Here is a 13,281-nt window from a genome sequence, read left to right as displayed (position 1 = left end):
GGGAGCTTTTCCTAGTCCCTTTAAGGAACTATTCACTCCTTACAATTCGTTTGATCAATTTTTCATGATATGCATATATATATATATATATATATATATATATCGTGCTGCCGACCCATCTCATCTCATATAAAGTAAATTTGATGACACACAAGCATTACTGACAAATTTTAAAAGGATTGGATAATTTTCGATCTTGATCCCAGCACAAAGTGGGACAAGAAAAAGACACTTTCAGATAATCAGTTGAGTATACTTTGTCATGCATGCAGAGCAACTGAGCCAAGAACGGGTGATTTCTCTGCCATTTCTTTCCTAATCCTTAGACCCGTATGAGATGGAATTTCATAAATACTATCAATACAACATGATGTGCCATAAAACATGTGACTCGTTGTAGTTATACTACGCATCTGGAAAATGAACATGCGACAATCATACGGATTCCTCATCCGATGTAAGTCATCATTTGAAAAATCATCAGGACCCAATTCCAATGAAAATACACCCATATGTCATTAACCGAAAAGTTGTGGGGGCTTAGCATTGAAAACATGAAAATTGTAGACCAACCTATATGGCCAAAGCCGAAATGAGGGCTCATCAATGAATTCTTACTATTTAACTTGAAAGAAAAAAAAAATCCGAGAAGCAAATCTATAAAGACATATCATAACGAAAGCTTCTTTAATAAAAAAAAGAGTGTAGCGCAATAGCGCATGTCCTCGCATGTTAACTTAGTGACCACAGGTTTGATACTTAGTGAGACTACATGTGCTTCTTTATTAATTATTTAGAATTTTGCCCTTTGTAATCGAAAAAGGCTTCTTTCTTCATGTAGAGAAAGTCTTACGATTACGAGCTAATAAGGTTTCTCCAATATGTATTGATTTTTAGAAATATCACCGTAGAAATTTATCGTTGACGAAAATAGATTTTGTTATGTGTCAGGTAATATAGTATCACGTGATATATCTATTACACACACTACATTTTCGTTCACGTGGCACAGAGAAGATTTCCAAAACAGTCAATACATGTATGATATATATAATACACATTTGAGTAGATTTTTTTTAAAAAATTAATCATTCAATCTGCCCGGCGCAATCTTGGTCAATTATTGATGATAATTGCCGTTGCTTTATCTTTAACTAATTGTAATATTTGAGATAATTATGAGATTATTATTATTATTATTATTATTATTATTAGTATCATCATCATCATTATCATTATTCATGGGGGCCTTTATCCTCAAACAGTCCTTCGAAATCTTCAAAGGGTAAGAACTCATCCCTTCTTGCCAAAAGCAGAGATCCACTGTTAAATTAATGATATACAATATATATATATATATATATTCTTGTCATTTTCTTTTTCTATTGCAAAAGGGACCGATAGATTTCATAAGGGGATAAGATAATCAAGAAGCAACGGAAAGTTTCAATAATGAAATATAAATTTAAAATCTCTTGTGCCTTGTTTGGCAAACGAGTAATTTTTTTAACTCTATTCCACTTTAACTTCACTTATCTTCAATTTAACAATACAATTATTACTTTTTTTTCCTTTTTTTTAAATTTTTTATTATCATTCAACTTAATTTTTAATACTAAATTCTCTCAACTATTTATTATTATTTTTTTACAATTAACAACACAATCATTACTTTCTCTTAACTATTTATTACTTTTTTTTACTTTTTTTTCACAATTCGACAGTGCAATCATTACAACTTTAAATAAATAAAATTATTTATAATTGAAATGGAGTGGATACACAACAAAGCTCATTTACAATAAAAAGGCATATTTTACTGTACAACTCTCTACTTAATTGTTTTATTCATTTAAATATTGCAGCCCAAAGTAGATTAATTTGGATTCTTGTGGGGGATCAGCTATCTTTTTTTGATGAATAAGGGGAGGATCAGCTATCAATCATGTTGCAAAGTCAACATGTCAACTAATACTGTTCTCTAGATGCAAAATACAATATTAAATTTAGCAATTCATCACATGCTTCATACTGCGCCCAAGCTCCTTAAATTATTGCCCTAAAAGACCATGACTTTTTAATTCCTTCCGAAGTCCCTACTGGACACACTCAAGATTATGAAGATAAGTGACTGCAGTGCACGATTTGTGGCTTGATCACTGCACATGTATCAACGCTGTCATCTGAAATAGCGATGTCGTAGCAAACATGTCAAGATAAAGCACGCGTATATAGTTTAATTGAATCCAGAACACAACCACGACTCTTAATTATTCCTTCAAAAGTCCGTACCCAGCACACTCGACTATGAAGATAATTAACAGTACATGATTTGCAACTTTATCACACTGCACATCCCGACGTTATCATCTGAGGCCACAATGCCATGCCAAATATACATGCCAACAGAAAGCACGCGTGTATAGTTTAATCGGATCAGATCAAGTGTATGGTATGATCTGTATTTCTTTAATTTATTTGCAAATGCTTAAATCGAATTCGTGTTGATGAGGCGTCGACATCCAGGTGCTAGTTTAGTTGGTTGGAATGTTATGAACATGTGAATGGTTGTTTGATATCAGTTTCATTGTGATATGATTGGCGAGGGAGAAATAGGCATATTAAATTTAAAAATAAAATTAAAGAAAAACATTGATGGTCTGGATGATTTGTGAGGAGGATTTTTTTTTAATGTATTATGATATTTAAAAGTTGAATAGATTCCGAATAATTTAATTCGTATAGAGTCGGCTCGTTAATGATAAAACTCTCATAATCATGGATTTTTTCACTTACAATATTTAAATTCGAGATATTTTTAAAAGAAATAAGTATCGAATCTTTTAAATCAATTCATAGTAGTTGAAGAGTGCATTGACCTTTTGTCATAAGATAAGGAGCACAGTGTTTTTATTTTCTTTTCCCAAAAACCAAAAAAAAAAAAATATATATATATATATATATATATATCTTCCACTTGTCAAGTGTTTGATGTTGATGACCTATGCAAATGGAAAAGGTTGATGAAATTATTAGGATTATTATTATTGGTGAATTCTCCTCCCAACCAACCATTGTCGAGCTCTATCCTGATGTTAGGCTTCATGTGTCCACAGCTTACGGGGTCCTGCACTGTGTCGACGGGGTTCTCTTTCGATTGAGATAGCCAGAAGTACTTGATCGGTTGATGGCGATTGCGATTGATTGAATCTTAAAACTTATCATGACCTAGTAAACCCGTATGATCATTTGTACTTGATACGGAACTTTTGTCCCAAGCATTTTCGAGAAGTCCAGGTGTAGAAAGTTCTGCATATCTCTAAGGAGAACGCCGGTGCTGGTGAATAAGACTGAATCTCAACTATGTGATAGCGATTTACCTGTACGTTTGAAATGATGCGAGTTAGAACAACTACATAGTAAAAACTTCTAAAGATAGTAAAAGCTCTATTACGATCAAAACTGGGAGTCGTACGACGAACCCCGAGAACTTCTAAACATAGTAAAAACTTCTTATCCATGTGATTAATACTGCTGGCCGTGGAATTCCGATGGATTTTTGGAGCAATGGAAGGCATATGCTCATAATTGATAAATTCCCAGCTCTTTCAACCCCCCCACATTTAGACAAAATATGCATCACACTGTTGACCAAGATTAGCAGTTCAGATTTCCGAACTTATCCATAAAGATCATAGATTTTTCCGATATATAGTAATTCTTTATATCTTTGGGGGATGGTTCCACCCGTTCTTTGTTGAAAATCCGCAACCGTGACCGAAGCACATATCAGGTCTTGATTTATCAAACCCGAACCAGACCTCAGCTTTACGTAGGATCAGATTGCGAAATAGGAAATAAAAGATACCAGAAGATCCTGGTGGATCATTAATTTATCTTCAAAATTTCAAATCAGTTACTAAGAAACAAAATTAGAGAGGAGTCGCGTGGAAGCTGTAGAGTACATGACAAGTCACCGACAACGTGAGCTCAAATCAAATAAAAAAAAAACATTTTTTTAATGTTTAACTAATTAATTAAATTTCAATTAGTTGGTTTTGTTTATTTATGTTGATTGAAATGAAAGAGATTCAATCTGTGCATACGTCCGAGACGTATCGGCACCCAGTGCACATTCCTATTTGTAACATTTGTTGCTTTTCCGACGAAAAGACGATCAATTTCGTAATGTCTCTTTACTATGAAGAGAAAATTTTCTTCTGCAGTTTCTTTACGTTGCGGCTGGGGCCGGCCCCCTTCTCTTAATTATGTCATGTGTTTGAATTATCTTCTTCTTTTTCCTCGTGTTTTTCTTAAAATGAAATTGAGAATCAACCAGTGATCAGTTATCGTTTCCTTGGAGTACTGAGAGACGGGGCACAGACGCGCTATGAAGGTGATAATTCGATGGTAACGCAGAATTCTAAGTATCAGGCAGGGGTAAAAGTGACCCCTCGCCATGGGAGGCGAATGAGAGGTTCTCACTCAGAACGTGAGGTGAAGATGCCGGAGGCCAGAGAGTAAAGACTAAGAATTGTATGAAAAACTAGCACCGCCATTGGCGACCTTTACATGGAAGCCACTGCCCATAATGCCGCTTAGAGGAGCAATCCTTCAAGGGGCATCGCATCCGTGTTGCAGTTCATTCTGTCTTATTTGGCACAGGTCTAACGTTTGTATAGCCGCTAACTTCGCTTTTGTTCGAATTACCGCGACATTTAAAAAGACATTCGATTCGCCATCATTCCACAAATTACGTGAAAAATCAGCTGAGTGAACTTTCCATCCATTTATGACCCAGCCAATAAATGACCAGGTCATGGAAAATTAAAATTAGAGCTTCATATATCGATCACCAATCCAAAAGTTTAAACTGGTAAACGCCGGGCATAGAATGTGTACTGTCCAGCTGGGGTCATCACAATCTGTTACGTGTGAGTCAGTTCTCAGCAGAACCCGGGCCCGACATGGAGACAAAACAAACATGTTTATCATGTTACCAAATCCCTGAAGAGTTGGAACCAAATTCGCCGGGTTGAACTCGCTCAAGAAGTCCATTTTAAGGAGTAAAACATTTTCCATTTCCTACACATGAAAGATACAGACGAATCGATATCTGGAGCACAGAAGTCCCATCCCCAATTATCTGAACATAAACAGCATTTCCTCCCTTCATAAATATAGTCATACTCAACAAAAGGGACGGGCTTACCCAGTGAAGATACCACTAATCTGAGATTCACCTTTTATGCTATAACATAATTATACGATGACAGCGATACGATATTGTGACCATAAAGAAAGTAAAAAACAAACCATAACATGAGTCATTCTGTGTCACTAACCTCTCCCTGAAACACGCTGTCTGGTCACTGCCTGCTCCGCTTCGAGTTACAAGAAGGGCACTTGTACTGCTTGATGCTCTCGGCCTTGGCCGGTGTTATCTTCACGCATTTTCCATGAAACCACCTCTCGCAGATGTCACACCCGATCCAGAACTCGTCTGCATTGTAGTTCCCTCCACAACTCCCGCACAGGGTCTCGCTATGCTCATCTTCTTCTTCTCCATAGCTGTCCTCATACGACTTCGGTGTGCTTCTTCCCGGTCCCTCAGAGGACCTCTGCAAGAGAAATATTAGGGATTATACGAAATGGAGCTATCAACCCTTTGATAATTTCAAATTTCGTCATCCATAGAAGAAGGAAACCTTTGGAGAGAGAGGGAGAGAGATTTTCACCTTTGTGCTGTTCCTTGATTTGCTTCCACTATCCATGTTAGGCTTGTCTTTGTTGGGCTTCCTTTCAGTTACAACTTCAAAGAGAGTGGGCAGCTCGTTTATATGGCTGAACAGACGCTTCCTATAAAGAGAGTAGCATAGAAGCTATATAACACAAAACTAGGGTTGCAAGAAATGCAAGATCAGATCCCTAACATGCATGTTAGGAAGGGGGTTAGGATGCCCATTGTGTACCAAAATCAAGCAGGGAACAATAATCATAATCATGCATGCATATATACATATTGTTGGACATGTTGGAACAAGAATATTGGTTTGTAGCCGAGTGATTCAATTACTGACTAATCAATCAATTTGAATGTCTATAGATTTGAAACTCAAAGGGCACGTGTTCTCAGACACTTCCAAAGCCAAATGGTCAGCAACTTGATCAACACATAAATATCACTTCCCAACATAAGGCTCACAATAAAACATAGTTGATCAAAGATTGTAACAGAACCTTCTCTATCCATTCCAATCAGACTTCTCTAGAAACTTTTACCCAGGAAAAACATGTTCCTCATTCCTCCCCGATCCCAGTTGGTCACATATATTAAAAGTGTCAGATAGCCAAAACTTATCCAAAACTATCTGACCTCATACTTGTTCCCTTACCTGATCATGGTCAAGTAAGGGAAAGCACGATACATTATATTTACATCAATGGCGGTGAATCAGCATATCAGACCTTTATTTTAATCTAAGTAGTTTAAGAATTACAAAGGAAAAGAATCGGTGAGCAGCAGTACACTCAGAGGAAAATGGAACTTTACAGTATTCTGTTCTCATGCTCTCCATGTTCAGCAATTCATTTTTAGAAAATGTTGGAAGAACTAAGCCAAAACCTTTTTTTTTTTTTTTTGAGGGGGGGGGGGGGGGGGGGGGGGGGGGGGGTTTGGTAAATAAACATTGAGAGAAATGAAGAAAGAAGGAATTCCTTTTATCAAAGGATTAGCAAATTACGCAATGTATAAGGTAACGTATTGGACCTCGTTCCTTGCTATACTAGATCAGGAGATCCATCAGATTACTACCACTTGGAAACTATGTGCCCCCATGACAATTATGTAAGCTCATCCCTAACCCGTAAGTAATAAATTGCTTCCCATAAGTTCAGTAAATATTACTACAAGCAAAGGTAAAACAACTTAGAAATCTTAAACTTCAAGAGTACTTATACCAGACGCCCAGTATAACAAAATAGAAGATGACAGAGTACAGCATTAATGGCATGAAGTTAATGAACATGAGGAATAAACTACGTAAAAGAGTAAACTCTGAACTTCACAAGGTAACATAATAGATTTAATAAAGCCCATAACATGTGCAAGCAGGAAACAAGAGAACTCTACTCATACTTCAGATGACAAGATTTCAAAAATAAGGTTCAAGGACAATAAGAGAGCTATGCGTACTTTTAGAAGAGCATTCTGAAAGACACTTTAAAAAGACGGAGATAGAGGCCTATAAGGACACTAAACGAGGATGCTGTAGAGATATTACTTGCTAGAAAGAGGAAACAAATATCTTTAAATTTTCCAACCAATCTTATTGCAGAAACAAAGATTCACTTTAGAAAAGTTTAAAATGTGTAAATATCTTATCCAGGTTCTGGGTAATAAAAGGACAATGCTAACAATTGACACAGACATGGTGCATATTGCCTTATATCAATACTATCAATACAAATTCTCAGTTCCTATCAAGGTCAGATGCTTAGTGACACCATTTAGATGTAAGATGAACAATTGCATGAAGGAAAGCTGTACCTCTCATTGGCGTTAAGGCGGGCACCAAAGTAGAAGGCAACAGAGAGCAACCAACAATCACTGTGCACCGCGACCAAGGAAAGCCAGTCTTTCCGCTTCATTCCATCTCTGGCAAAATTGATTCCTAAGGCGGGCTCAGGAAGCTCAGGAGGAACCTCCTCTGCTGGCAAAGCCACTTCCCACGACTCATTCGGGTGTCCATACAAACACAAATTCTCCTTCTCTGAGGAAAAATGTTTTAGAAATAAAATCTTGTTTTTAGCAGAAACCCATGAGATGGAGCTAAACAAATCAAGTAACAAAGGAGCTGAAACAAATCAAGAGCAAAGTAGTGATTTTCAGGCGAAAAATGTAGTTATACGGGTAAAATCTAGTAGCAAAGTTCACAATTTTCGCCATTCTTCAACTTTTCCTCGCAGAAAAAGACCGCGAATCCAAAGGGAATCCATGAAAGTTGTTCATAGGAAGTTCAGAAATTCCAAAGGTTGTTCCTTTTTCCTGAGGATATTCTAAGAAATTGCCCAAATACATCTCAATTAGCAAACTAAACGCATCGGATCCTATGGATAAACAAAAAACCACTCGGAGTGATCAATTACGATATCGAGTGTAGTGAGATGGCCAATGATGAAATTCTCTGGCGACCCTTCCCACCAACCAATTGTCCTCTTTCTTCACAAAATACAAATGAATTGAATAATTTCAGCTCAAAGATTCTCCTTTGTATCCTCTTCCTATTCATAGAAGACAGAGTCAAAATCAAATCGGAGCTGACCTGGATCGCAGAGCGAGTAGAACTCATCGACATCTGACAGACAAATCCGGAGAAAACAATGTCAGCCTCAAACCTTAGGACGCGGAAACGGAGGCACGAACCAAGCATGCAGGCACGGGAGATCGGGGATTACCGTAGGTGAGGGCGCGGACGAGAGCGGAGCGCCGACTGGTGAAGTCCTTGTAGATCTCCTCCACCGTCCGGGGGCTGGACGACGAGATCGAAGCCATCCTCGCCAGAGGCCGCGGGGATCCTCCTCCTCCTCCCTCTTCTTCGTCGTCGTCTTCGTCAGCTGAGGCTTTGAGCTTACCGTGGTGGTGGCGTACGGTCACATGCACCCAACAACAACAATCGTTTGTTCTTCCTCCCAGTAACAGTCCTCCCTCTGAGATGCAAAAGGAAAATATTTGCTCTATTTTCACTTTGCCCCCCCCACCCACAGTTTCAAGCTCCATCCAATTCACACCCCCAATTTTTCGTCTTTACGGTATGCTCGTCGATATTTTTGTTCCTGATGAATTAATACCCTGCCTTCTATGCTTAGTCAATTTTCTTCTTATATCTTGGACGATCGGAGGAGGTCCTTCCAAATTCCAACTTATCTAAATTGAAACTGAACCGACAAAATGGGTCTCTGATATCCAATTTTTCAAGCATGATATGATTATAATTAAATATCACATGTCAAGTCAGACTGGTAAGTGAAATTCTGAGTTCAGTAAATTATTTTCAATTAAAAAATTAAAGAGAAAGAATTAAATTGAACTTGGTGCGTGACTATAGATCTTATTGCCGAGCATGAGGCTGGCTACCTAGGGCTTCAGATGGGGGACCGAATTCGTGTATCGGGCTTTGAATATATTGGTAGAATTCAAAACAAGACATAGGATCATGGAATAGAATAGCCTCGAAAGGCAGGTCTAGGTTTTTTTTTTCATAAATGCAGGCCTGGTTGAGTGGGGATAAATGCAAAACTAACAAGTTGTTTAAATGCAAAATATAGTACGCAGTGCAATGGGCTGGGCCTGGGCCTCGCTCGGTTGGTCAGGGTTTTAGCAGCTTTGACCTCTTCTCAATTCCCCTTGTCTGACTTCTTCTTCCACACTCCCCCCCGCAATGTGTACCTTGTCTGACATTATTTTGGATTGCGATATGAAGTATTGTTAGGGACCAGAAAATTGGCCCGACTTACCGTTTTGGACCCATATTGATACTTCATATTAGGTAATTAAATCCTACTGATGATATTTCTTTCATATATCACATGATATCTTTGATATTATATCTTGAATATACTACTGATGCATACATCTTATTTACGAGATATTATCTCTAATGTTATATATGTTAAGTACATCTACTTATTATTTGTTATCAAATATTCTACACATATTACTATATCTCGATACAGATATCTCAGGACTCTTATAAATATCTCTCCAGGTATCCCTAAATCCTAAGTTCAATTTTTCTATCTTTCTTCGGTACATTCTCATTTAAGCATCGGTTAGAAAAATCGGGATTTCCTCTTGCTCTTCTCCTTTTTGCAGATCACTCGAGACTCGTGGTCTGCACGTGGTTAATGTCTAAAAACTAAGATCCCAATAATTCGACGTCCTATAGTCAATTATACACGATACTTAGTAGTTTGATATGCATAGAATGGCGGATGTAAATGAAGCCTATAAGGTTTGTTGTTTTGTTAAAGTATGGCTCAGTTTTTACTAGTAAATAAGAAAAAAAAAACTTTGATTAGTTCTCTTCTTCCCGAAGATCACTTGCATAGAGTCGGTTTTATGTATTTGAATAATTCATTTTATGGCAATGAAGTTTATTCTATTATTCATATATTGTCTATGCTTATTAGAATAAAATTCTTAAGATATTTTGAATATTTTATTCTTGAAGAGTTAAAAATATAAATGACGAAATAATTCGGTAATAATATCTTTAAAATATTTGCAATCGTAAGAGGCTTAACCGGACATTATCTTTCCGGATAGATCGTCATATCTGTCTGTATCCATACTCAGTATATAGATGCAAATGAAGATGAAGTAGTGAGTCATATACTATCTGACAACTGTTGTCGTGACAGACATGTGAATGCTTATATAATAAGTAGTCAAACGTGACGTTCAAATAATATTCATACTGTAATTTACTAATGTCAATGAATATTATCTAGATCGTATTAGTGCATATAGTCCTTAGACATGAGATAAAACCCTATCTCATGTATAAATAATTAGATGTGCTACTGCTAATGTGTTTGTGCTTAACATGAGTATTCGGCAGATAGTGGTTCTAGTTAGTTATACTTGGAGGTAGGTGTCCGATCAAAACGAGATTCCCTAACCTGAGTAAATTGGGAAAATGTCCCATGGATGTGAGTTTTATTCTGAATCAAAAAATCCTCGATCAGGTAGATAGACTTGAATAGAAAATAGTTTCTATATAAGTTCTACAGATTTGATAATGAAATCAGAGAATTCATATGATCAGCTATAGAGTTTGGCATTTATCATAGCTCTGGCTAGATCGGGATCTTGTAGTGAAGTGACTCAGTGCACGGTATATACGATTATAGATTCATCATAATGTTTTAATTATACATTCATCACCATTTTGGTTATCATGATAAAGCGTTACTCGTAAACTTTAGGAGTCAAGGCCATTTTGGAAATTATGTTTTTTGTTACAGAAAGAGTTTTTGATAATGTCAAATGAGTTGATATTGTAACCCCATTGTCATTTGGTGATAAATCTAGTTAGTTACACACATTGAGCGTGTCTAAACTGAGAAAATAATTGATTATAATTAAGGAAGTTGATTAGGAATTAATTATTGAATGAGGCTTGCAGTGTGGTTACAAGGGTGCTAGCACATCCTGAAGTCGAATTCAACATCAGTGATAAATCTAATTAAGGAAATACGAGAATTTTTTTATTTGAAGAGTTTTTATAAATAAATTGTCTATTAATGGAAACTTGCGTCAGAGACTAAATTGATATTTCTTTCTACTTGAAAGGCAAGTCATTAGATGACTGAAAAGTGTGAGGACTAATTTGTGATTTATTAATTAATGTGGATTAACTAATAATTGCAATTAGATTCCTAGGATAAATTCATATATAGATATGATCTTGCGATTAACCCTATGTGTGTCATTAATCTCGAGACCCGATTTGAGAGAGAAAGAAAGAAAGAGTCGGCCGAGACCCCTTCAGCTCAGCCGCGCCCTTCCCTTGCCGATTTGAGGCCATCCCGACTTTCGGTTCGGTTAATCGGTGTTGTCCAAGACATCATTGAAGCAGTCTTCTCCTTCCACAACGATTCCGTTCGAGTTTGGTGACTTAGATTAGAGTGTACGGATCGAGAGGAAGCTATACTTGGTTGTGACACGTTCGTGTGGACGAGCTAGAAACCGGACGCTTGGATGGTTGTTTTGATCGATCGAAACGACTCGAATTCAACAAGGTAAGTTTAAATATTGTAATTTTCTCTTGTAGATTCATTATATAATGTCATTTATTCTTTAGAAGGTAAATTATCATGTCAAGATTTGATATTGAGGTATTTGATAAAAGCAAGTGTGCGATAAAAAATTAATTTTTACAGACTTTAAAATTTTCGTTGCTCACGTGCTCGGTTTTATAACAGTAAGGTACGTCTTTCGGATAGATTCGTGCCTCCGTCAGCGTACGGTATGCGTAGGGAAGATACATTTCTAGTTTATACCTTAGGGAATCGCATCTGGTTGACTTCTTATAACAAACGTTAAAAATATTATTATCTTGTTCAACCTCAAAGACGAGCCTCCGAGAATTTTCTACGGTTCTACTTTGCTCTATTCTGTGCTTTTGATCGATTCCCATTAATCAATTAGATAGCCCATAGCCATCACAAAACTAATCTCAATCTTGTTAGAGGCCATAATTTCGTGAATTTTTATAATTTAAATTATATAGTCGCTTTCACGTTGATTGGGATGGAGCTTGAAATAGATCAATTTTCTCGACTTTTTCTTCGATATTTTCCCCCCTGAAAGTTCGTCCAACACCGAAGGCATCAAAAGATGCCATCAGATGCTCTGACTTTATTACATTGTTATATTGTTATAGGAAAAACATTTATGTAATTTTGTGAAGAGATATTTGTGCATGCACGTAGGTGAATGGTCACAAAGTGTGGGATGGTCCAAACTTGTCTTCTTCTTTTCTTTTTCCCAACGGTCCAGCATTCAAATATGAAAAATCAGTGAAATAAAATTGGCAAATAAAAAGGGCAAAAATGAAAAAGGGTTGCCATTAATAATTATGAAAAAGGAGAGGGAAAAAAAAAGAGGGCATAATTGAATGGAGCTTTTATTACTGGTCACATGGAAAAGAAGCAGGAAAAAGTAAAAGTTGTCACATTATTTGGGAAAACAGCATTATTAACTTCGGTGGGCAGTATTATTCATATTCATGACCCTCCTATGAAAAGCTGGTTGCACCCACAATAAAAAAAATTAAAATAAGTAAAACAAATAAATTTATTCAACAACCATATAGTCCCACCTTCAATTTGTCCCCATAATTAATTTTGGGCAAGGACCCCACGTAGAATTTTTATAATTTTTTGCTATCATCATCATTATAGATAGTGCTTTTTGTAATTTGTTTTTAGTGGGACTCTCTTTAAATATGCATAAGAGATTTGGTGTGATAATTGATTTTTATCCTTTTCCTTTCAAATTTGAAGTATTAGAATCATTAATTCCCTATACAATGAATACTTGTGATCAAATATAGTTGGTGATCAACAATTCTTTTTCTTTTTTCCTTTTTCTCTCGTAGGATTTAATTAGTAACTCATGATAAATTTGTTGGAAAAAGTATCCATTTTCTTAAGAGCATATGCCATTCCCATTCAATAATCCTAGAGATTTTATACAATAAATCAGTTTCCTTT

At 36.5% G+C, this 13,281-nt stretch overlaps 1 protein-coding gene across 2 annotated transcripts; it reads right to left on the bottom strand.

Annotated features, from left to right (window-relative positions):
• Positions 1-4,753: 4,753 nt before the first annotated feature.
• LOC116195175 (PHD finger protein ALFIN-LIKE 1) lies at positions 4,754-8,794 on the bottom strand. Of its 2 annotated transcripts, XM_031524164.1 has the most exons (6): positions 8,458-8,794; positions 8,325-8,357; positions 7,550-7,772; positions 5,739-5,859; positions 5,346-5,621; positions 4,754-5,085 (listed from the first exon to the last, which is right to left on the bottom strand). In XM_031524164.1, exons 1-5 carry the CDS (start codon positions 8,777-8,779, stop codon positions 5,370-5,372), a joined length of 951 nt encoding a protein of 316 aa, XP_031380024.1. In that variant the 5' UTR covers positions 8,780-8,794; the 3' UTR covers positions 4,754-5,085; positions 5,346-5,369. The 2 variants fall into 2 exon arrangements, with proteins under 2 accessions (XP_031380024.1, XP_031380023.1); XM_031524163.1 differs by lacking the exon at positions 4,754-5,085 and having other exon boundaries at positions 5,087-5,621.
• Between the last annotated feature and the right edge of the window lie 4,487 nt (positions 8,795-13,281).

The sequence above is a fragment of the Punica granatum genome, chromosome 2 (assembly GCF_007655135.1).
Source record: "Punica granatum isolate Tunisia-2019 chromosome 2, ASM765513v2, whole genome shotgun sequence".
Taxonomy (NCBI): Eukaryota; Viridiplantae; Streptophyta; class Magnoliopsida; order Myrtales; family Lythraceae; genus Punica; species Punica granatum.
This window is presented reverse-complemented; position numbering and strand designations above follow the sequence as displayed.

Excerpts from the sequence above, each read along its gene's own strand:
- LOC116195175 (XM_031524164.1), bottom strand. The coding sequence starts at position 8,779 with ATGGAGCTTGAAACTGTGGGTGGGGGGGGCAAAGTGAAAATAGAGCAA. Across the intron at positions 7,773-8,324 it reads CTACTCGCTCTGCGATCCAG|AGAAGGAGAATTTGTGTTTG; the intron begins GTCAGCTCCGAT and ends ATTTTTCCTCAG. Across the intron at positions 5,622-5,738 it reads AATCAAGGAACAGCACAAAG|AGGTCCTCTGAGGGACCGGG; the intron begins GTGAAAATCTCT and ends TTTCTCTTGCAG.